The 24935-nt window shown below is 36.1% G+C and overlaps 1 protein-coding gene across 1 annotated transcript in view; it reads left to right on the top strand.

The window, feature by feature from the left end:
- The window catches only part of LOC309819842 (solute carrier organic anion transporter family member 6A1-like), a gene marked incomplete at both ends in the record, with an annotated part of 96303 nt that overhangs the window by 4425 nt on the left and 66943 nt on the right, over nt 1-24935 (top strand). The window contains 3 exons of the mRNA XM_082650310.1: nt 7126-7386; nt 11626-11811; nt 21298-21410. Of these exons, the coding sequence (XP_082506436.1) occupies nt 7126-7386; nt 11626-11811; nt 21298-21410 (560 nt within the window). The remainder of the gene's footprint in view (nt 1-7125; nt 7387-11625; nt 11812-21297; nt 21411-24935) is intronic.

The following is a 24935-nucleotide window of genomic DNA, read 5'->3' as shown; positions in this document are numbered from 1 at the left end:
GTGACTTCTTGGTCGTTCAATAAGCCATGGCTATGCTCTCTTCAGCAAGGTGTGAATTTTAGCCCTTCAGTGCTCCCTTTCAGCCCTGGGGGAGTGGTTGTTCCTTATATGGGCTATTTCTATATTCTTTAGCATTCTCTTTACATCTAACTAGCTAATGCCTTGTTACACGAATCTCCTGTTATAGTTAATAATTCTTTATACTAAACTTTTCTTGTTCAAATTACTGTGTGGTTTCTCTCTTCTGATTGGATTCAGACTGTTATGGAATTGGTATCAGGAGTAGTCCCAGAAGATATACTCATAAAGTTGTAATTTTAGGATTGGTTTTGTTATGCCTTTAATCTTGAGTGAAGTGCTGAGCTCTTTGCCAGTGGAAGACGGGTAGTAGTTCTTGGCATGTAGTGGTATCATAACTAATCAAGCTATCACCTAGGCTTGATTGGGATGAAATGCCAAATGAAGCATGTACCTTGAAAGCTGAGTGGATGCTTAATTTACCTTATGGTAGTAATGATGACTATAAGGACTCTGGTGATGGATGGAATCTTTTGAATGCCCTTAAGCACTTATGAAGAGAAAATGACAAACTTAGGTTTGTTAACTCTCAGCTCATGTTATAGTCTGAGAATTCAAGGGCTCCCATCAAAGCCCTGAAGTAAGCTCTCATTTCTTTTAACCACAGAACAGATGTTTCTGGAAATCAAACGCAAAATGTAAATGTATGGATTGATGAATTATAATGACAGTTGAATTCAAAATCTTGTCAAATTTGCCCTGTGTCTTCCCCTCTCTTATGTATTCAAGAAGAGTGTTAATTTTTCAGTCTGTTCAGTTTGTTACTTACTAGGACATAGTGGTAACTTCTAAGCTCTTTACATGTGGAACTGAACTGTGTGTAAGTATTTGTGTGGACATATATTTTCATTTCTCTGGATTTATACCTAGGAGTGAAATTGCTCAGTCATACGATGCCTCTACAGTTTAATTTTTAAGTGTGCTCTATGTTTTCCATGTATGTACTTCAACGATTTGAAGAAGTTGCCTTTTATTCCTAGTTCATTGAGTGTTTTTATTATGAAAGGGGGTTAGATTTTGTCAAATGCTTTTTCTGCATTTTGATGTTCATGTAGCTTTTATTTTTTATTATATTAATTTAGTGAATTACAATGATTCATTTTCATATATTGAATTGAAATTAAGGAGGCCTGTGGCTTTGGGCACTTAAATTTGGTGAAACATTCAAAATAATCATAGAGACAACCTATTTAAAGAGGTTTGTCTTGTAAAGTATTTGTCAAAGAAAGATTCTCTGAATTGAGTATTTTGTCTGAAATATTTCAGTACAAAAATATAACTGAAGACATTATTTAGTAGTGTTTTCTTTGAGCTTATGGGATACTTGCACACTTATAAAGAGTGCTTTTTCAATGAAAATATTATGATCTGTAGTAAAGAGTCATTTGGAGGCTTTATCAACTTCAAATTTATTAACTATTATATTGGAGATGTCTAAGACCTCAGTCAGGCTAAATGATTCACTAGAAGGACTCAGAGAAAGATGTTATACTCATGGTTATGATTTATTATAGTGAAAGGATACAGATTGAAATTAACAAAGGGAAAAGGCACATGAGACAAAGTCCAGAAAAAACCAGGCTAGGCTTCCATGTGTCCTTTTCCAGTGGAATTAATAGTAGGGATATGCTTTATACTCTCAGCAACAACGTGTGATAACACATATGCAAAGAGTTGCCAGCCAAGGAAGAGCATGTGAGCCTTGGTGTCCAGGGTTTTTGCTTTTGTTTTTGTTTTTGAGGGGATGTCAGTCCTCTAGGCATGCAGCATCTGTGTGACTGACCTCAGCTACTCAGATTCTATTACTCCATCGCTCACACCCAACAAAAAAGGTATTCACCATAAAGCATGTTGTTAACATAAACTGTCTGACCAAAATGGAACTGTGTGGCTCAAGGCCTCCAGCATATAAAAGCACGCTTATATGGTAGAATATTCCAAGGGCTCAGAGTCATCTCCCAGGAGCCAACCAAAGACCAGTCTTGAAGACAGGCCTCTTTTTGAGCAACCCAGGCTTGAGTTAACTCTTTACTGCAAAACTATAAAAAGCAATTCTGAATTACAATTAATTTTTTTTTTTTTTTGCGGTACACGGGCCTCTCACTTTTGTGGCCTCTCCCATTGCGGAGCACAGGCTCTGGACGCGCAGGCTCAGCGGCCATGGCTCACGGGCCCAGCCACTCTGTGGCATGTGGGATCCTCCCAGACTGGGGCATGAACCCGTGTCCCCTCCATCGGCAGGCGGACTCCCAACCACTGCGCCACCAAGGAAGCCCCTACAATTAATTTTATAAGAACAATTAGAGATAAGATCATATTAAAATATATTCTTCAGAAAAAATATGAATTAACATTTTATTAGAGGTAAGTATGGCTAAGAAATTGGTTAAAGTATCTGAGTGTGTAACGAGAATAATATTCCTTTATTTTGTAAATATCATGATACATAGTATAAAGATATTTAAAAAGTTTTTGACCAAATTTTTACCTTCACTAATGTAATAAAACTAGTTGGTTTATAAATTACAAAAATTATGTGATTTTTATGTAGTACTCCATACCAGGCATTGAACCAGGAAAAATACAAACAAAACAACCCTTAAAGATGGGAATCTGGAATTGGTTATCTCACCTGATTGGGCTTGAAAGCAATGAAAAAAGCAATATTTGTGCCTGTGGAAAATGGTACACTGGAAGTCAGTGGCATGTAGTGACTTAAAAGAGTTATTTAAAATGTTGCCTGGGATAAAGTTCTTACTAGAGGCAAGACTTTGAGAGACTAAGAGCTTCTGCAATTGAGTCCTATGGTGGAAGTTTTGACTACAGAGATTTTGGGGTTGATTGCTTCTCACTGCACTGAAAAATTCACAGAAAGAAAATGAGAAGTTTAGGGCATGATTAGAAATGCGTGAGCTTTTCTGATGGTGAATTTTCTGTGAGAATCTTATCACTTTTAGGCACATACTGCATATTTGGAACAGTCCCAACCCGTATTCACACTTTCAGAATTACAACATAAGTTGAATTCATAAATTTATGAGATCACTTATGTGAGAATTGGGGCATTGATTGGAGAAGAGTGGAACCCCGAGAATTGGGACAAAGGTATTTGGGTGGAATTCTGTGAATCCGACAACTGTAAACTCTGAAATCCTGAACCTCCTTTCCCAGTAGGACCAACTATTCCTGCTATGTCTCAAAAAGAAACAATTCCTTGCTTGGAGACCCTGAATTTACTTCACCTGAGTTAAGGGAATGCTGATTGCCCTCATGACCCACCCTACCATCCCTTATTGCTACTAGACTCATAGCTAGAATCAGATTCCAGCCTTCCCAGAATGACTAACATAAACTCTGTCCTGGGAGATAATATCTTATATACCCAAAATTTGCCTGCCACTTCAGTGATGTCTCTAGGGACCAATTGGTATGGAGTGTGCAGGGCTACCTCTTCTCAAACGAAGGACAAGTTTTTCATTTCTACCACCCACTACTAAGAAAAAACATAACCTTTGGTGAACCTGTGGTTTTCTGAAGACGAAAGTCTGCTGTAGTCTAATGCTATAGGAAGCATCATAGCCCTGAAAAACAGAGAAAAAAGGAAGTCCTTCCAGTGGGCAAAACATTGGAGAGTACAACTGATTGTCTGTATTGCCTAGATACCAGGCTGCCTTTGACTAATGGTTTGACCATTTGGTGATTAGGAAAGGGTTGTGTAAGTGATATGTCTCTGAATGGGCAAAGTTATCCTATGTGAATGTTCACCAAAAGAAATCCATTGCAGAGGAAGCTCTCAGTAATGAAGTAGATAGACAGCTATCCTGTGAATATTAATCAGCCTCTTTCCTCTGCCATTGTATGTCTTGTTCAGTGGGCTCATATTTATAGTGACAATCATATCAAAGATAAGAGTTTATATGAGAGCTGAATGCAAGGCTTTATCTTCACCAGAGCTGATCTGGCTATTGCATTTCGGAGTGCCTGAATTGCCACCAGGAAAATTCAACACAATCCAGGAAATAACTCCATTCCCTAGTGAAACCAACCAGCTATCTGGAAACAGGTTGATTATGTTATCTGCTTCTATTATAGAGTGGGCAATAACTTCTCATCACTGAAACAGATATTTATTTTAGATCTGGGTTCTTCTTTCATCACCACAGTTCTGCCAGAACAACTATAATTGGACTTAATGAATGCCTCATACACCATCATAATCATCTTATGTAGTATCACATTACTTTTAAGGAAGGAACTCGTTTTACAGCAAAAGAAGTACATCAGGAAGTTCATGTTCATGGAATTCACTGGTCTTACTACAGAGTTCAATAACCAGAAACTCTTGGCGTTATAGATAATTTTAATGTCCTATTGAAGACTCAGATAAGGCATCAGCTAGGAGACAGGAATCAAAAGTTTGGGTACTGTCCTGTAGAGTGAGGCATATGCTTTATGTTAGTAATCTATATATGTTATCTGAAATCAAGAGGAAGAAGAGAGGGTGAAATTTGGAAGGAGGAAGTTATAAATATCAACTGTAGTCTAATAACCATTTAGAGACATAAACACTGTAGCAACTATGCATTTTTCTCTTGTTTTAAATGTACGCACACACAAACATATATACATTTGTGTGTGTATGTATTTCAATTTTTAATTTTTTTCTCTTCCTCTTTCCCTTACTATTTTATAGAAGAGTATTGTGGAAGATAACTTTACAAATTTGTCTCTACAGAATATTCCTAAATTGGAAGAGGAATTAATACCCCAACCCAGAGACGGACACAGTTACTGACAGGACATTCTTTGCCTTGGCCAGTATCCTCCTTTGCCACATTTAAAATGAGAGTTGACAAAGTGAGAGAGTGGCATGGACATATATATATACTACCAAATGTAAAATAGATAGCTAGTGGGAAGCAGCCGCATAGCACAGGGAGATCAGCTTGCTGCTTTGTGACCACCTAGAGGGGTGGGATAGGGAGGGTGGTAGGGAGGGAGACGCAAGAGGGAAGAGATATGGGAACATATGTATATGTGTAAGTGATTCACTTTGTTATAAAGCGGAAACTAACACACCATTGTAAAGCAATTATACTCCAACAAAGATGTTAAAAAAAAAAATGAGAGTTGAAGAAAATGCTTTTAGGTGCAGCAAAGTTTCTGTATCTTGTTTCTTGCTGGTTTTGGTCTGTTAAACTGCTGTGGTTCTGGGTCTGATTATGGTTTCTTCTGCAATACAGTTCCCTCACAGATTTAGTTAGGCCTACATCTTTGCTTAATTATTTATTTACTTATACCATTTATATCTTACAATTTAATTTTTATGTTAAAGAAAACCCATTCAGGTTTGTGATTCAACTAGAAGAAGGGTTAAAATTACCTTGAAATGGATATGGTGACTGATTGGACTATGTGTCTCCATTTTGGGGGAAAAAGTGAGAACATCTTTGTTTGTAAGAATGATAATCGCAACATGTTTGGCAGAAGCATGATTATGTTGCTATTAATTTGGTATGGAAGTTTAAATATGGGAAGAAGGGTGAAAATGTGTCCTAAGTAGTCCAGAGGGTGAACTCTTCAAGTTATTTGTTGGCCATGCACTCCATTGTTGCCATTCTGGACTCACCCCTATTTCCAAGGGGACTGGCAGCCTGTAAACTACAGTTACCAGACTTCCTTGCCAGCTGGCTTCCACTTAGGTGTTGCCAGTAAGAGGCTGTGGCAGTACATTTGAAAAAGGGGCAATGGGAAGCCTCTCTTTTCTATCTCTACGCTGGTGATGATTTTGGCAGCAGCAGCAATACTGGGTAAGCGAAGGCTCCTGGATTTATAGTCAGGAATAAATAAAACTCCATCAGCAACAACAGTGGATGATGCAGCAGTACAGTGTTCATGGGCACTGGCTCAAGCAACTGCAAGAGCAGCAGAAACAGCAGGTGACTATGAGGTAGCTAAATTTCATAGCATTAATAGGTGTGTGGGTCCTGGCTTCCTACAAAGAGGTAGTGATTGCAGTTCCAACAGCAGTAGCAGCAGCAGTAGCTGTCACTACTCCAGCAACTTTAGTGGCATTTATATCATGAGTTTTGGGTTTTTTTGTTTTTTTTTTTTTTCGGTACGCGGGCCTCTCACCGCTGTGGCCTCTCCCGCTGCGGAGGACAGGCTCCGGACGCGCAGACTCAGCGGCCATGGCTCACGGGCCCAGCCACTCCGCGGCATGTGGGATCCTCCCGGACTGGGGCACGAACCCGCGTCCCCTGCATCGGCAGGCGGACCCTCACCCACTGCGCCACCAGGGAAGCCCTATCATGAGTTTTGATTAGTAACTATTTTTTCTTTTCACTCCAACAAATGTATTACTTTTGTAACCAACACCGATATCAATTTCTTTCTGTTTCAAATACTTAGTATGTTTATTTTTCCCAGTTGGATGCTGAGTTATAGAAATACACATATATGATACCATTTACTTACTGTTCAAGAACATGACAAATGATACTCTATATTGTTAAAGGATGTATATATACATTGTCAAAAAAGTGTTAAAACGGCTCAGAAATGGTAAACTCCAAATATTGGATATGGGTTATAGAGTGAGAGAGAAGAATGTGTTTAGGGAGTGCATGTTGGGTTTCAACTATTTTGTTAACGTTTTATTTCCTATTCTAGATGGGAGATAAGCAAATATTCATTAGATTGTTATTTATTCATTTTTTAATAATTGAAACATAATACATTAAAATAAAGATCAGTACTGAGATGATTAAAAAGAGCATATTCTTCAGTATATTACTCATAAATATAGTTTAAAAATAGTTACAAAAATTCAATTAGCAAATATTTCATAGAGGTTAAGACATATTAGTGTTTTAGAAAAGGAACTATTATGTATTTATAGATCTTAAACATTCAGAGTAATGTAAAATAAACTTAAGTCATTGCAAATTGTTTTGTTTTTCAGTGATTATAATGATGATCTATTTTGTCTTTATAAAGATAATTTAATGCATATTATTGCTTTCTTTTTTTCTTTTTACATTTTAGGTATTGTGTTTGGTCTTGTAGATCTGAGCACTGGCAATTTTCAGAAGGAGAATCATCTGAAAACCACTGAGAATTTAGTGCTGTCATTGACCTATGATATTTCATTTTGCCTGGTAGTAGTGTTCATAGCATATTATGGAGGGAAAGGAAACATACTAGGATGGATTACAGTTTCCTCCTTTTTAGTAGGATCTGGATCACTTTTATTTGCTTTTCCATACTTTAGTGGTGGAAATTATAAAATGACGGTAGAAACTGAAGGTAAGATTTTAAAAGATACTATCATACATCAAATCATTATTCATTTAAGCCATTGGCTCTAGGAACTTAAAATAGACTGTGATATTTATGTGTCTGTACATTCATTCATCTGTATCTACTTATATGATCAAGTTTATTAAGCTAATTAATGGTAGCTCCCTGGTAACATGTATGTCATTCTCCCATCTTCTCATGATCATATACCCTTTCATCTAAGAGATGGGCCTAGTAACATGAAAGAATATTTTGGATGATATTTGGGATAATATTTGGGATAATTATTTTGTGAAATTGGTTTTCTTTTATCAATTTTCATATATATTATAAATCTTTTGATTTATATCTTCCACAGTATACTTAAATTGATCCCTTTATTTTGACCTCAGCACACATATACACAAGTACAAAGGCAAAGATAACCAAACTTACACAGACACACACAAAAAGTCAGAACTTTTCTAGCTACTTCTGCCATTTCAAAATGGGTGCTGCCCTTTGACACAGGACTTCGAATCTGGAAAGATTGGAGGCTTCTTTGCTTTCTTCATTGTTTTTTTGATTTATTCCACAATTTTTTGCTACTCCCAGTAGATAAAAAGGCTATTTGAAGTCCGTAGCACTATTTCTGACACTTTTGTGTCAGGGACTTTCTTGTTATGCATAGGCTTATAAAAGTGTTGGAATGCATTTACCAGTTTTGGAAACTTTAAACTGGGCTTTAGCAAGAAATGATGGAAAAGGCATGAGGATGTCTCTATATGTGTGTATGTGTGTATATACATTTTTATGATGTTTAAAAGTATGTTTGTGATGTGTGTTTATGCTGTGTGTTTACAATGGAAATAAAAATAGTTCATATTAAATATAATTTATATAAGATATTTAGCTATATATACTATATAATTCATATTATAAATAATATACTGATATGTATATGATATATATCATATAATTTATGAAATCTAATATTCACATATATTTATGTTTATTATATTTGTAGACTATATGTAGAATAAATACATTTATTAATTTATAGAATATATTTGTAATATATTTATTATATTTGTATAATGGACAGCTAATTGAATTAGAAGATGACTTATGGGAAGAAGGGAATGGATAACACTTTACTCCTATCCTTCCCTTAATCCTTTTCTGGTGAGAAAAGGTGAAAAGTTAGGAAGCACTGCTTGAGACATTAAAAATGCTGCTTGATGAGTACTCAGGAGTAATGACAGTAGAAATAGTACAGTCTTTCTTCCTTTGTGTTTTCTTTATAGTATCTAGATTCTAGATATTTTATTTTCTGCTTGTGATTAAGAACGTGTAATTTATCTAACAACAACCATTCAGTGTATTTACTGGGTAACCCTCTGCTTGTTAGAGAAGCAGAAATAGAGTAAATAAATGGTCTTTGCAGGTAGAAGTGCTTATTTCATACACACATCTATGCAGATATTTCACTCATTTTGTTGAAAAGTTTAGTTCTTACATAACTAATTTTCTACTCTATGTACATACTTCAGTTTATGTATGTATATATATTTAATTTCTGTATTTTCTTCTTTCATCCTTTTTTTGGGGGGGGGTCCTTCTCTTATTCTTTTCTGAATATCCCTCCTATTCTATTCTCTATTTTCCCCAGTTACCTGCCATACCCATCTTCCTGTATGACTGGCCTGAACCTTGGAGCAGTCCATTTATCACCACCTTACACTCCCTTTCTCTGCCCCCCTCTACCCCATCTCAGTTTTCTGTACTAATGACAAATTGGTCTTCAGTCCCTATGTGTCAACTAACATGTAGAAATCATAGTAAACCAAATCCTTGAGAAGTTAAAACTAATTTTCTCCTCTAGTTCATGCAAACAGTTGTATCACACTCTGATCTTTAGTTTCTAGATCTCTGCATATAATTGAACACCCAACATATCCATGGTTGCAGTGCACTGTCACATTACTAAGAACTTACTAAATATCTGTTATCTCACTGTCTGATTATATCCACTAATTCTTCTAACTCACTCATATAACAGAAACATCAGTTCTTTCCTTTCATTAGAACCTTTAGTGTATTGACATCTACTTTCTCCCTTTATCAGATTCTCCTTGTTGTTACTTTCTTTCATTTGTAGCTTATTTTATGTTCCTTAATATGACATGTTAGAATATTTCAGACATACTCTAATCATTATACTAAGCTCTCTGTCCCATTGTCCTTTCTTGTTCCTCGTCTGGAAAACTTTTGATCCAACCATATACCTTTCTTTTATATCTATATCTGGGCTGCTGATGAGTGTTTTAGAGAAAAATCACACAAGAGGACAGCTTAGTCCCACAATGAATTTGTTACTTTCAACCTCAATTATACTTTCAAATGGATCCATTCCCCTGATTTTTTTTTCAGTTCCCTTCTATAATTCACAACAAAGATTTTTGATTTTCCTCGTGTCTTAGTTAGTGTGGGCTGCTATAACAAAAATATCATAGACTGGTTGGTTTAAAAAACAGAAATTTATTTCTCACCGCTCTGAAGGCTGAGAGTCCAAGATCCAAGTGCCCTTCTTCACTTTAAAAAATCCCTTGTTTGGACTATAATTTCAAGAAGGGCACTAAAAGATTAGTTTTATCCTACTGGTAGAAGACATTTGTTTTCAAATGTTGGGCAGCAGGAATCTCAGGACCATGATCCTTAGGAGAAGGGAAACAAGTTGAATGTTTTTTTTTCTAGAAGGAGACAAGAGTAGTAGATTAGGGACATACTTGATTATCAGGAGGGTGAAGGACCTACCTGAGTTTAATAATCATGCATTCAAAGTGAGATTTGCATTGTTGTGTGTTTCCCTCCAGCCTCATTCAACTTTGAAAACGTAGGTGTAGAGTAGGGAGAAGAGTTTAATTTGACCAGGGCTGAAGTTTTACTAAGGGATTGCATGATATGAAAGAGAACAAAGGATTTAAAAGTGTTAAGATGATAATGAGAGAAGTAAGGAGATAAAGGGGACATTGAGATCGTGAAAAGGAGCAGGATCAATGGACTGATTATAGGTCTTGGTGAGTTTTAAGGATTGTAGCAGCTGGGTTGCTAGAAGGAGTGATCTGGAAAAATAGAGTTTGAGTGTAGGATGCTTACAATTAAGGAAGGCTTGTAGTTATTGTTTCTGAAAGTTTAAAATGAGTAGCTAGGGTAAGTGGAATACAAGTACATGAACGGAGAGGAGTTCAAGGAACTAAGAAGCTAGGATGTTGGAAATATCAGATTGATACTGATATCACCACAAGTTAACATGTCTATATAAAATTGAATCAGTATTTTGGATCACAATTCTAGAGACCTCCTCGCATTTGACGTGGGATCAAGTTTCATTCTCTGTGGATACTGAACCACCTGAAAATTTCCATTTGTATACTATTTTGCAGTCTATACTATTACCAGTTTTCCACTAATATTTTAAGAGCATTTGTTAAATTCCAATCAAAATAGACACAGTCAGAATGATCTAATTAGCATTACCTGGATCTACCAATCTAATGACAAATGTAATTCCAACAAACATTTATTTACTATTGATTTACAACCATGTGAATTTGAAAAAGCATAAGAAATACACTGTCACCTAAAGGAGTTTAAAATCTAGTACATTACCATATAATGACCAACAGAGAGAAAATTTTATTGTATAATGCCTTGTCTTTATGCACCTGTATTCTAGAAGTTAGTGGGTCTGAAATGGGAAACTATTTAGTAACACGAAGTTAATTTGAAGATTGCTGAAGAAGTGGATCTAGAACTAAACTCAGAAGGTAATCTTTAGTAATTCAGATAATTTAGGATGTTAGAAATACTTTTACCCTGGGGTCAAAACTCAGGGGTACCAGATGCCAAATTTAAGAGGAATATGTGTGTATGTGTGTGTATATACATATATGTATGTATATACTTATGCACACATAAGTATATATATACATATAATTATGCATACACATTTATATTTGGTTTATAATATGTGCATATTTTCCAGTATTCCCACAAATTTTCTTTTATCGTTGCTTTTTTTCTGAGAACATGATGATTGATTATAGAACTACTACATTCAATATACATGAGTGTTAACTAAAATAAAAGCATAATGGTGGAAATAGCTTATAAAAGGTAAAACATTTCATAGAAGATACTGCGTATTTGTTGTATGTTTAACTTTTGACTCATTTAACAAAAATATAATTATCTTTTCAAAAGATACTTGCCAAGAAATGAAGATGGTCAAGGCTTGCAAGAAAGCTTCATTATCATTCCAATCAAAATATATGACGTTCTTCATCCTTGGGCAGAGTGTGCAGGGAATAGCAGCTATACCTCTTTATGTCCTTGGAGTAACCTTTATTTATAACAGCGTTGCCACACACTCAGCTGGTATTTATCTAGGCAAGTTATTTCCCCTTCTAATATGATTTTTATATATTTTCATCCTATCAACCTATTTAGGCTGCAGTTCATTTCGCTGGGAAAAAAAATCTCAAATTACCAGATTAAATTGCTTGAGTAGTTGTATGTTTTAACTTTAAGGATACAGTGGGGTATCACTTCTCGGCCTTTTGGCTAATATCAAGGATATAGTGGGATGTTGCTGCCATAATATCCATAAGGGAGTAGAAATATTGTTTATGCTTGCTTAGAGCAAGATTCAGTGTGGTGCTGAAATAATCATTACTAAGCTCTTTACGTACATTAACACAATCGTTTTGGGGAGCTTTGATTTTTTTTTTTTTTTTTTTTTTGTGGTATGCGGGCCTCTCACTGCTGTGGCCTCTCCCGTTGCGGAGCACAGGCTCTGGACGCGCAGGCTCAGCGGCCATGGCTCACGGGCCCAGCCGCTCAGCAGCATGTGGGATCCTCCTGGACCGGCACACGAACCCGTGTCCACTGCATCGGCAGGCGGACTCTCAACCACTGTGCCACCAGGGAAGCCCAGCTTTGATATTTTGAAGTTAATGAAAACATAATCTCATTCATCCTATCAAGGAGAGGAGTGATGTGCTATTTAATTAGCTACAGTGTAGTATCCTCTATTTATAATATTTCATGCTAGTGTATTGCACAATAAGTAGCCCTGGGGTACAGTAATCTGTACCTCTTTATATTGTAATAGCTTCTGGTCCTGGTAGATCATCTACTTATACAGGGTTATCTAACTATCATTTTTGGAAAAAAATTTAAAGTTGTTTTTACGTACTTATTGTGAAGGTGACTTAACAGAAAATAACATTTTTCACCAAAATAATAATTTTTCCACCAGAGGTAAGGAAAGTCATATCAATGAACTAAAATAGATAATATTCATATTTATGTTTGTTTTTAGAAAAAAAATTGTAGCCATTCATTACCGTTGGCTGATGGTGGCAACAAATCTGTTTGTTTTACTTTTGATTCTATTGAATAGCAGTTAAAACACATGTATACACTACAGAGAGTAGCTTACTTTATTGCTACCTCCTGCCACCCTGGCAGCTAAAGTGAAGGATGCAAAGGTGATGTTTATGTTAAAGTATTATCTTGCTTTAGTACCACAAATTAAATTGAAATAAGACCCGTTGAATTTGTATTAAATATATGTGTATTTATTTATATTACATTAATATATAGATTAAATAAGGTACAGTGAATTACAAAATTATCTGAGTTTTTCTAATATGTGCATTGAATAATATGTATGATGATAAATTTTATGTGTCACCTTGGCTAGGTTATGGCAACCAGTTGTTTGGTCAAACACCAGTCTAGATGTTTCTGTGATAATTTTTAGATGTGACTAATATTTACAATCAGTAGACTTTGAGTCAAGCAGATTACCCTTCATAATATGCGTGAGCCTCTTCTAATCAGTTAAAGCCTTTCAGAACAGACTGAGGTTTCCCAAAGAAGCAATTCTGTCTCCAGACTACAGTGTAGAAACTCTGCCTGAGTTTTCCCATGCTGCTGGCGTGCCCTGTAGATTTAAGACTTAATTATGGACTCAAGACTATAACATTAGCTCTTACCTGGATTTCCAGCCTGCCAGCCTGCCCTACAAATTTGGATTTGCCAGCCCTACAATTTCATGAACCACTTCCTTAAAGTCTCTGCCTCGCTCTCTGACTCTCTGTCTCTCTCTGTTTCTGTCTCTCTGTTTCTCTCTCAATATCCTATTGGTTCTGTTTCTTTGGAGACTAATAGAATATTCCATGAAGCTTTCAGAAATAATTCATTGCAGTAAGATCATTTTTATCATTTTACAACAAAGTTGGGTTATGTAGTTTGATGTTCAGTATCCATTTTATAGGCCTTGTGGAAGCTGCAGGAATACTCGGATATGCTTTGGGATATGCAATAGGAGCACCCTTAATTAAGGCCTCTGTGAACAGTACTTTTGAGACAAGGTAGGCTGGGTTTTTTTTTCTCTTTTTTTTCTGTTTTACATTGTATAAAATATTTATTGGATAGATACTGTAGCTTATAAATATATAATTTGTAATTACTATTTTAAAAATATGTAAATGTGACTGATATGCACATATGTATACATATAAATATATCTAAAATACACATTTTATCTTTGCTGTTTGAAATATAATTCAAAAAACAACTTATAATGACAACCATACTACTATTTCCACATATAGTTTTTTTTTTAATTGAGGTATAAAACACATAGTGTAAAATTTACCATCCTAACCATTTTTAAGTGTATAATATAGTAATGTTAACTATATGCATATTGTTATGTAACGTATCTCTAGAATTTTTTCGTCTTGCAAAACTGAAACTCTATATCCATTATACAACAACTTGCCATTTCCCCCTTACCCCCAAGCCCTGGCAGTGATTCTTCTACTTTTTGTTTCTAAGAGTTTGACTATTTTAGACACCTCATATAAGTGGAATCATGAAGTAATTGTCTTTTTATGACTGGCTTATTTCACTTAACATAATGTCTTCAACGCTCATCCATGTTGTAACATATAACAGTATTTCCTTCTGTTTTAAGGCTAAGTAATATTTCATTGTATGTATAAACCACATTTTCTTTATCTATTCATCTGTCAGTTGACCTTTAGGTTACTTCAACCTCCTCTTGGCTATTGTGAATAATGCTACAATTAACATAGGTGTGCAAATATCTCTTTGAGACTCTATTTTCAATATTTTTGGGATATATACCCAGAATTGTTAGATGGTATGGTATTTCTGTTTTTAATTTTTTTGAGGAACTTCCATATTGGTTTTTTTTTAACAGCCATCCTAATAGGTATGTATGAGGTGATATCTCATTGTGGTTTTGATTTTCATTTCCCTGATGATTAGTGATGTTGAGCATCCTATCACATACTTGTGGGCCATTCATATATCTTCTTTGAAGAAATATCTATTCAAGTCCATTGCATATTTTTAAAATCAGATTTTTATTTTTGTTGAGTTGAGGCAGTTCTTTCTATATTCTGGATATTAGCCCTACTCCAGATACATGGTTTGCCAATATTTTCTCCCAGTCTATAGTTTTTCTGTTCACTCTGTTGATTGTTTCATTTGCTGTGCAGTTTTTAAGTTTGACGTAGTCCCATTTCTCTAATTTTTTTTGTTGCCTGTGCTTTTGATGTCATATCAAAAAATAATTGCCAAATCCAATGTCATGGAGCTTTCTTTGTATGTTGTTTTCTGGGAGCTTTATTGTTGCAGGTTTTATGTTTAGATCTTTAATCCATTTTGAGTTATTTTTGTATATATTATAAGGAAAGGGCCCAACTTCATTCTTTTGCACATGAATATCCAGTTTTTCCAGCACCATTTATTGAAAACATTATCCTTTCCCTGTTGTGTATTCTTTTCATCCTTGTAAAAGATTATTTGTCCATATTTACGAGAATATATTTCTGGGATCTTTATTCTCTTCCACTGTTCTATATATCTGTCTTTATATCAGTACCATACTGTTCTGATCACTATAGCTTTGTAATATATTTTGAAACCAGGAAGTGTGAAGCCTTTGTCTTTATTTTTCTTTCTTGGGATTGTTTTGACTATTTGGGATCTTTTGAAATTCCATATGAAATTTTAGGATTTTTTTTTCTATTTCTGCAAAAAATTCTGTTGAGGTTTTGATAGGGATTGCATTGAATCTGTAGACCACTTTGGGTATTAAGGGCATTTTAACAATATTGAGTCTTCAAATCCATGAGCATGTATGTCTTTCCATTTATTTGTGTCTTCCTTAATTCCTTCAGCAATGTTTTGAAGTTTTCAGTGTACAAGTCTTTGCCTTGCATGCTGCTCATTGTTAGTGTATAGAAACACACTTGATTTTTGTGTTGACTTTGTATCCTGCAACTTTGCTGAATTCATTTATTAGTTCTAACAGTTTTTTTGTTTGGAGTCTTTAGCATTTTCTAAATAGAAGATCATGTCATCTGCAAACAGAGGTAATTTTACCTCTTCCTTTCCAATATGGATGCCTTTTATTTCTTTCTCTTGCCTGATTGTTCTGGCTAGAATATCCAGTACTATGTTGAATAGAAGTGTTAAAAATAGGTAGGTGTCTTTGCCTTGTTCCAGATATTAGAGGGAGAGCTTTCAGTTTTTCACCATTGAGTGCAGTGTTAGCAGTGGGCTTTTCATATATGGCTGTTATTATGTTGGGTAATTTCCTTCTATTATCAGTTTGTTGAGAGTTTTTACAATGAAAGGGTGCTAAATTTTGTTGAATGCTTTTTCTGCATCGAGATGATCATGTGCTTTTGTCCTTCATTCTGTTAATGGGGTAAATCACATTAACTGATTTTCATATGTTGAACCATTCTTGTATTCCAGAATAAATCTCACTTGGTTATGATGTGTGATTCTCTTAATATGTTGTTGAATTTGGTTTGCTAGTATTTTGTTGATGAATTTTGCATCATTATTCATCAGGGATATTAGTGTGTAGTTTTCTTGTAGTATCTTTGTCTGATTTTGTTTTCAGGGTAATGCTGACCTCATGGAATGAGTTTGGAAGTATTCTTACCTCTTAATTTTTTTGGGAAAGTTTGAGAAGGATTGGTATTAATTCTTCTTTAAGTGTTTGGTGGTACTCTCCAGTGAAGCCATTTGGTCCTGGGATTTTCTTTGTTGGGAGGTTGTTTTTTTTTTTGTTTGTTTTTTTTTTTTTTTTGCGGTACGCGGGCCTCTCACTGTTGTGGCCTCTCCCATTGCGGAGCACAGGCTCCGGACGCGCAGGCTCAGCGGCCATGGCTCACAGGCCCAGCTGCTCTGTGGCATATGGGATCTTCCCAGACCAGGGCACGAACTCGTGTTCCCTGCATCGGCAGGCGGACTCTCAACCACTGCGCCACCAGGGAAGCCCTGTTGGGAGGTTTTTGATTACTGTTTTGCTCTCCTTATTGGTTCTGTGTCTGTTTAGATATTTTATTTTTTCATGATTCAGTCTTCATAGGTTATATGTCTCTAGAAATTTTTCCATTTATTCTAGGTTATCCAACTTGTTGGCATAAAATTGTTCATAGTATTTTCTTATGATCCTTTCTTATTTCTGTAACATCAGTTGTAATATCTTCTCTTTCATTTCTGATTTTTGTTATTTGAGTCTTTTTCTTGGTCTAAAGGTTTGTCAATTTTGTTGATTTTAAAAAAAAAATCAACTCTTAACTTAATTGATTTTCCCTATTGTTTTTCCATTCTATGTTTCATTTATTTCTTCTCTAGTCTTTACTATTTCCTTCTTTTTGCTATATAAATATGTATTTTAAAAAATTAATTAATTAATAATTTATTTTTGGCTGCATTGGGTCTTCGTTGCTGCACGCAGGCTTTCTCTAGTTGCAGCGAGCGGGGGCTACTCTTTGTTGTGGTGCGCAAGCTTCTCATTGCACTGGCTTCTCTTGTTGCGGAGCACAGGCTCTAGGTAGTTGTGGCTCACGAGCTCTAGAGCGCAGGGTCAGTAGTTGTGGCGCACGGGCTTAGTTGCACCAAGGCATGTGGGATGTTCCCGGACCAGGGCTTGAACCTGTATCCCCTGCATTGGCGGGTGGATTCTTAATCACTGTGCTACCAGGGAAGTCCCTAAATATGTATTTTTAAAGTTATATTTAATTATGTATTGGGAAGTGGTACTATAAGTGACTTATTGCCTTTTTTATTTCTCTCATTAAGATGACGGAGTTAATGAAGGAGATAAAAATCTACCACTACAAGAAAACAGAAAGGTCCGCCCTCCATTTCTGAAACTCTGGTTTTATATAAACATAGAACTAATTAAAACTGAGGTACAGAAGCCAACTAGCTCCTCTTATTTATTGCCAACTTGCCAACTATTTCCATAGTTATTTATTGCTACAGATAGTATGTGGAAGCTCTCCTCCTAGCTCCCCTGCCAGCTCATCTGGGTTCTTACCTAGCCATAGTGAAGTTTTGGTAGCTGGAAGGGGCAGGGTAGGTGGGCAGATAAAGTACCAGAGAATATGTGTTGGATGTATTTTTTTTGACTCTCTAAATTCACTTCCACCTTTCTAAAACCTTCTCTAGTCTCTTTTCTTCCCCAGGAGGCTATATTGAGAGCCTCAACATAATCCCTTGAACTCTGGATTTCAGTTGGATTTGGCCAATGAGAGGCACTGGCAAATGAGAGGGCAGGAGCAAATTAAGGCTAGGGTATTATCCTTCCAGTTTCTGCAGGAGTTGTATCCAGATTGACTGTATTCCTATTCTAAAGATGACGCCTCCTTTGAGGCTTCCTTTTCCATTTATTAAGCAGTGTTCCACTTGACATTAAGGCTTGTCATAACAGTTTGCTACTGTACTGCTGACTCCATAATTTTGTGCTGTACCCTGTTCATTTCCCTAAACTCTGCCCACATCACTGGAAATGGTCTTCTTGTCCCTCTCTCTTCAAATTATCTCAGATGAGTACACCATCTGTTTCCTATCAGTATCCTGACTGATACTAAAAATAGTATCAGAAGTAGCTTTAGGATTCCAGAACTAGGTTGCATATTTGTATGCACAGATAACCTCCTTGCTGGGAGTAAATTGAAGATAATTACTAAAATGATCATAGGTTGTAGGATGGGATTAAGTTCAGGGAGGGCAAGACTAGGAAGTTAAATAGTTGTATCATTTAATCACTGGAGGGACAGAAGTTATTTTAAGAGTTCTGGGTCATACGGCTTCTTTTAACAATACTAGAAAATATTCGCAGGGAAAAGGAAACATTTAATTGTGTGAATATTAAGTTCTCTCATTGAGATGAGAAAGGGGATGGCCACTATATTACAACTCCACTCAACAGTGGCCTTGAAATCAGGAGATCATTCTAGTGAGTAGAACTTCAGGCTGGTTGTCCACTTAGCATAGAAGGAGGGATGGCCTGAGGTATAAGTTTATACTAATTTATGGTTGGGTAGCCAAGGACTTAGAAAAAGATTTAAAAAAAAAGGTAACCAGGAGGATATGTGGATGAAACTCTTAGAACTGGCACATGAAAAGGGTATGTACTTTGGAAGAGGCTCTTTAATCAGCTGGACAAGATATCCCATCCTGTTAATGTTAGCCAGCCTCTCTCTTTTTTTTCTAACCACCCTAATTCTTCCTCAATAAGCTCATGTGAAAAGTGGCCATGGTGACAGTAATGGTGAGTTTGCATGAGTGCAGTAACATGGACTTCTTCACACTAAGGACAATCTCTCAACAAGAATATTTACTAGGATATGAGTATTCCTACTGCTGAGTATCCAATTCATCAGTAGTAGAGGTCAACCCTGAGTTCCCGATATGACACATTCATTGGGAGACAAGCTGTCATCAGGTTGATTACTTTGTTCTTAGGTTGGCCCTCTTTTAACATAGAGATTTGTCTTTATAGGGAAAGATACTTATTCTAGGCAGGAATTTTTCTTCTGTACTGTCTTAGTCCATTTGGGCAGCTGTAACAGAAATATTATACACTGGGCTTACAAAAACAGAAATTTACTTCTTGCAGTTCTGTATGCTGGGAAGTCCAAGATCAAGGTGCTGGCAAATTCAGTGTCTGGTGAGATCTTGCTTCCTGGTGTCCTTGCTTCTCCCTGTGTCCTTACATGGATGAAGGGGCAAGAAGTCTATCTGGGGTCATTAATCACATTCATGCAGACTCTACCCTCATGACCTAATCACCTCCTAAAGGCCCCACTTCCTAATACCATTACATTGATACAAAATAATGTCACAGCTGAGAAAATCCCCCACAAAATTATGGCCTGAGCATTACTGGAGACAAAGGATGTTGAAACTGTAAAAAGGGAAAAATCAACAAATCCCAGCAGAGGATCCTTCACATTTCCATCTCACCCTGCCCACTGCAAGGCTTTGTAGTTTGCAAAGGCCAACCAAGAAAAACCACAAGGAAGAAAGAAGACAAAGTTCTATCAAAGCATGATTAGGTATGATCACTAGAAGGGTAATACACACTCAATATGAGAGTTCAGAGAAGGGACTATAAGAAAAAGATTACCAAGTATATGTGATTTAAAGGGTCACGTACCCAGATACAGTGTTAGTTGTGCAACTTAAAGGGCCAGGCTTACCCTAAAGAATTGGGCACATGATTTAAAGGGGTAGGAATGATTTCAAAAAAGAGATGAGATTTAGAGTGATGTCTTCTAAATTCATAGCTTCTGTTGGAGAAACAAGTTTAAAAGGAACAGAGAATTACTCTTCGCCACGTGTATGGACAGGGGAAAAGTGGGGAAAGGAAAAAATTTAGTATCCTGCAGGACAAAAGAGAACCACATAATTGGAGAACTCACAACCACTCAATTTCAGCAAAACAATAACAAATTAACAGAAAATGCTCTTTCTTGCTCTGTTTAATCATGACTTTGTTTGTATTAAAATATACAAAGTTGAAAATTTTCATTTTCTCTATTAAAGTGTTGAAGACAGTGATGATAATGAACGCTGGCAGCAGAGTTGGTGGATTCATTTTGTTATTATTGCAGTTATTGCATGGTCTACATTAATACCATTTTCATGCTTTCCACATGGTATTCGAGGTGACTATAAAAATATAATTCATTAAATTAAAGGACAGTATATTCTTCATCCCTACCAATTCTCAGAATGTGGCTGAACTGCATTTCTTTCTGTGTACATTTCGTTCTGTCATGGACATACAGTGACATGTGCTAGTATTATTTGAACAAATAAAGCCGCATGTAGCCAAGTATTATTTATGTACCAGGCTTTCATTAGTACATGTTCTTGCTTCTTGTCATTCCTCTTTAAAAATGCTTTATATCTAAAATTCAGAAGTTTTCTTAAAGAAAGAAGCATATTTAAACCTATTTACCTATCATGATTTAAGGCATGTATTACCCCATAGAATTGTTGTAAGATAGAGTAATAACTATTAAAATTCTTCTGGAAACACTAAAATATACATGTAACGTTAGAGAAATTGAATACTCTCCTAATGGTAGTACATTTCATTGGCACAAAATATTTTTAGTAATATCAAAGTTTGTGCTTTTATATTTTAGGTCTATGCTGTCAAATACTGTAGTCACCATATGTGGCTATTTAAGTTTTAAATTAAATTAAAAATCCATTTACTCAGTAGTAGGAGCTACATTTCAAGTATTTAACAACCACAGTACAGCTAATGGCTACAGTACTGGAGAGTACAGAAGAGTACAGATATGGGAAATTTTCCTTATCATAGAATTTTCTTTAGTACAGCACTGTTTTAGAAGAATGTGCCTTTTAGTTAGATTGACTTTAGCATGTTCAAAAACAGCTCACTTGCCATTTCAAGACAAACTGGGTGTATTGGGATGTGTATGTATGTTTATAATATGTGTTTTAGTTATTTGAACATGTCATAAGATTCTTTTACTTGTTAACATATAGGCACAGTGAGGATAAAAGCCGGAGAACGTAAACAGCCTCATTTGTTGGACAGAGAGCAAACAAAAGATCAGGAGTTTGGAGCTAGTATCAAGGATTTATTTGCTACTTTTGGGGTAAAGTAAAATTTTACATAAACAAGCAAATTAAATTGACATGTACAATTCTTTTGTAGTGGATTTAAGAAAATAACTATAAAGTATTCAGCTTAAATCTGAGTGGAACTTTTGAAGTCTTAACCTACTCATTTTATAGGTAATGGAAAATAGAACCCATTTCACCTAAGTGGCATCACCAAGAACTTGATTAGTGTCAAAGACTGGTACCAAGTATTTTTCTTTCTTCTATTGCTTTTAATTTGACTTTTATATTATATTGAGTTTATTTTCTCCCTGCATAAATAAATAAGCCATTTAATAAGATGACAAAGGGGGCTTCCCTGGTGGTGCAGTGGTTAAGAATCCCCCTGCCAATGCAGAGGACATGGGTTCGATCCCTGGTCTGGGAAGATCCTACATGCCGTGGGGCAACTAAGCCCATGCACCACAACTACTGAGCCTGCACTTTAGAGCCCGCGAGCCACAACTACTGAAGCCCTTGGGCTTAGAGCCTGTGCTCTGCAACAAGAGAAGCCACTGCAATGAGAAGCCTGCGCACCGCAATGAAGACCCAACACAGCCAAAAATAAATAAATTAAATAAATAAATTTTTAAAAAACGACAGAGGTATTAACGTTATCTTTTTACTATATTTAAATAACTTAGAAAAGAACTTTAGAAGTTAACAAATCTTCTCACAAACATCTTTTTTTTTTTCATTTAGAAATGTTTATCTTTATTTCAGAATGACGTATAGGAAGGACCTTACCCAGATAAAGGTCCTGTCAGCCCTTCTCACAGGTTATGACTGAGTTTTGCTTCTATGGACCCACCAGTCAAAGCAGCAAAACTAATGAACATCTTATTTTATAGAAAATAATCTCATCTGAGTATCAAATGGAGAAGAACTCTTCGTTTTCTGGGTGAGAAACACAGCCTACAGTACAGACATAGTGGGGTTAAAAAAAAGCAACTTCTAGTGATTCTTTATTCAATTTGGTTTTTCTTTTCCTATTCATAACTTCATCCTTTATGTTGTCTGAAGAACTGTGTTTCTCACATGTAGGTTTTATCAAGTCATTTTCCACAGTACTTGGCAGGTGAATTTCACACTCTTTCACTGGGACTTTGAAGACCCTTCACAATACCATCAACTGAATTTTCCTACCTCATCTCAGAAATTTATCCCTATCTCCCCCACTTGCTCTTTCCTGGATATATTGGGTACTTTTATAATTCTCTACCTTTGTAGATGTAAATCTCTCTACTTCAAATGTTCTTCTCTCTCTTCTCCATTTGAGAAAAGCTCTTTGTCAAATCTTACCTTACATTCCTAGGCAAAATGAGTTCCTCTCTCCTTAATGCTTTCATAGATGTTTGTTCAAAATATCATATATAAATGTATATATTGGATGTGTACAGATAGTACTTTTTATTATAATAGTTTAATTCTTCTTAAAATGAATAGATTTGTTGTATAAAATCAGAAATTTTGTTTACTTGTTTTCATTCAAACACAAAAGTGTTTATTTTTTATCAAATCATGAACTCTTCCCAGTAATGGATTATATTTCATTCAGATTTTTATTTAATTTTAATTTTTACAAAATATTTCATGTGTATATTTTAACAGTACTGAAATAAGTTGGGTATAACTTTTTCACATTGTTAAAAATTAAAATACAGTTGTTAAAATATACTTTTCAGAAAATTTAAACATGATTTTTTTTTTAAAAATTATTGCCAGGCAAGAAACAAAAACAAGCCAATTCCAATATTTCTTTCTTGGAAATAGAGTGCTTTGATTGCTAGTGTTAGGATACAAAATAATATAATGTCCAGTTAACAGTCTTAGACTTCTAACACCTGTCTGGGTGGGTAACTAGAAGATATCTTAATCTTTTTAAAAGTTTATTAGAAAGGATTTCCAGAATGTCAGAGTGAGGAGCTTAGAAATTCTTAAGCTCCAAAAAGCAGTGATTGAAACTGGCAAAATTGTCAACAACCATTTCAAAACTCTGGAAATTAGGATTACACTTTGAAAATCACTGATTTATCAAAGATTTTTCTACTTACCCTAATTCTGAAAGCACAGTTACAGAGCAGGTTCTGCACATGTCGTTGGCTTGTAAACTTAGTTTCTGATAGGTGCCTGTTCTAGGAAGAAGGAAGGTTACAAAAACCGAAAAGCACCTTGTGATATTCCTAACACACTGCCACAAAGTGGCCAAGAGCAAAACAGTAGTCAAAATGAAGTTTCCTTGCTTTGAGCCCACCTGGACTTCATATAAACAATAATTTGAGAAATTCTCATTTTCATTTATCAAGTACAAATTGGTGTGTAATTTAAATGGAATAACTTGTTACTCTTTTAAAAAGTTAAACTATTTTTTTTGTTACAACCTGATAGAACCATACCCATTTAATTTTTAAATGATTACAAGTTAACTGTTGTTGAAGCCCACCATTTAAAATGATTCTTAAATAGTTTTGGGGACGTTTATGTGCCTTAGTTTCTCTTCTATAAAATAATGGTAATAGTAGTGCATATCTTGTATACATACTTAGAATTAAACGTATTAATAGATGTAAGGTGCTTAGAACAGTGCCTGGCGCATAGTAGTACAATATAACGGATTGTTATTTTAGTTTTTCTTATTCATCTCTTTTTAATTGTGTAGTGTCACTGTGTTTGGTATTTGTATGGTCAGGCCACTTAAGGTGGCTGTTCTCTGGCTCTCTGTACATTCCTCTGCTCCACCAGTGCCTGCTTCACCTAAACCCTACTCACCTGACTGACCTTTCTACACACTTGCCCCAGGCCCAGCTAGTGATTATTCTTATCAAAGGGGCAGTGAGAGGTGTGCCGCTCTGCTAGTTTCCATGGTAACCTGGTGAGCCAACCTGACTCCCCCTATAACTGGCAGTCCCTGCCCCTCCTCCCCACCCCCGCACCCCCAGCAAAGCCTGCTGCCATGTCTTGTCTGCTGGACTGCTGCACACGATGAGATGTCGCTCCAGGACCTTGCCTCAGACATGTAAGCTCCCCCATCCATTAAACCATTGATGTCTCTGTCACTGACTCCAGGCTCTTTCTTCAGTCTTAAAGCTGGGCAGGCACTGGCCTTATAGGCTTGTGGGGTGCAGCCCAACAGTATTAAAGGTAAACTAGTAACTAATACCCATGTCTTTATGGAACTTACGGGTCTCAGATTTTTTTTTTTTTTTTTTTGTGGTACGCGGGCCTCTCACTGCTGTGGGCTCTCCCGGACGCGCAGGCTCATGGGCCCAGCCGCTCTGTGGCATGTGGGATCCTCCCGGACCGGGGCACGAACCCGTGTCCCCTGCATCGGCAGGGGGACTCTCAACCACTGCGCCACCAGGGAAGCCCGGGTCTCAGATTAAAAAAACAAACAAACAAAAAAAAAAACCCCACAGATTAAAAACAACTGATTAACAACTGAGTAGAGAAAATTGTGTGAAACCTGTTTTAGATGAGGGGTAAAGAAGGCTTCACTGAACAGGGAGCATTTAAATGGAGGA

Source organism: Grampus griseus (genome assembly GCF_964374135.1).
Source record: "Grampus griseus genome assembly, chromosome: 3".
Lineage (NCBI taxonomy): Eukaryota > Metazoa > Chordata > Mammalia > Artiodactyla > Delphinidae > Grampus > Grampus griseus.
Note: the sequence above shows the minus strand (reverse complement) of the source record. Positions and strands in the feature narration are given on the sequence as shown.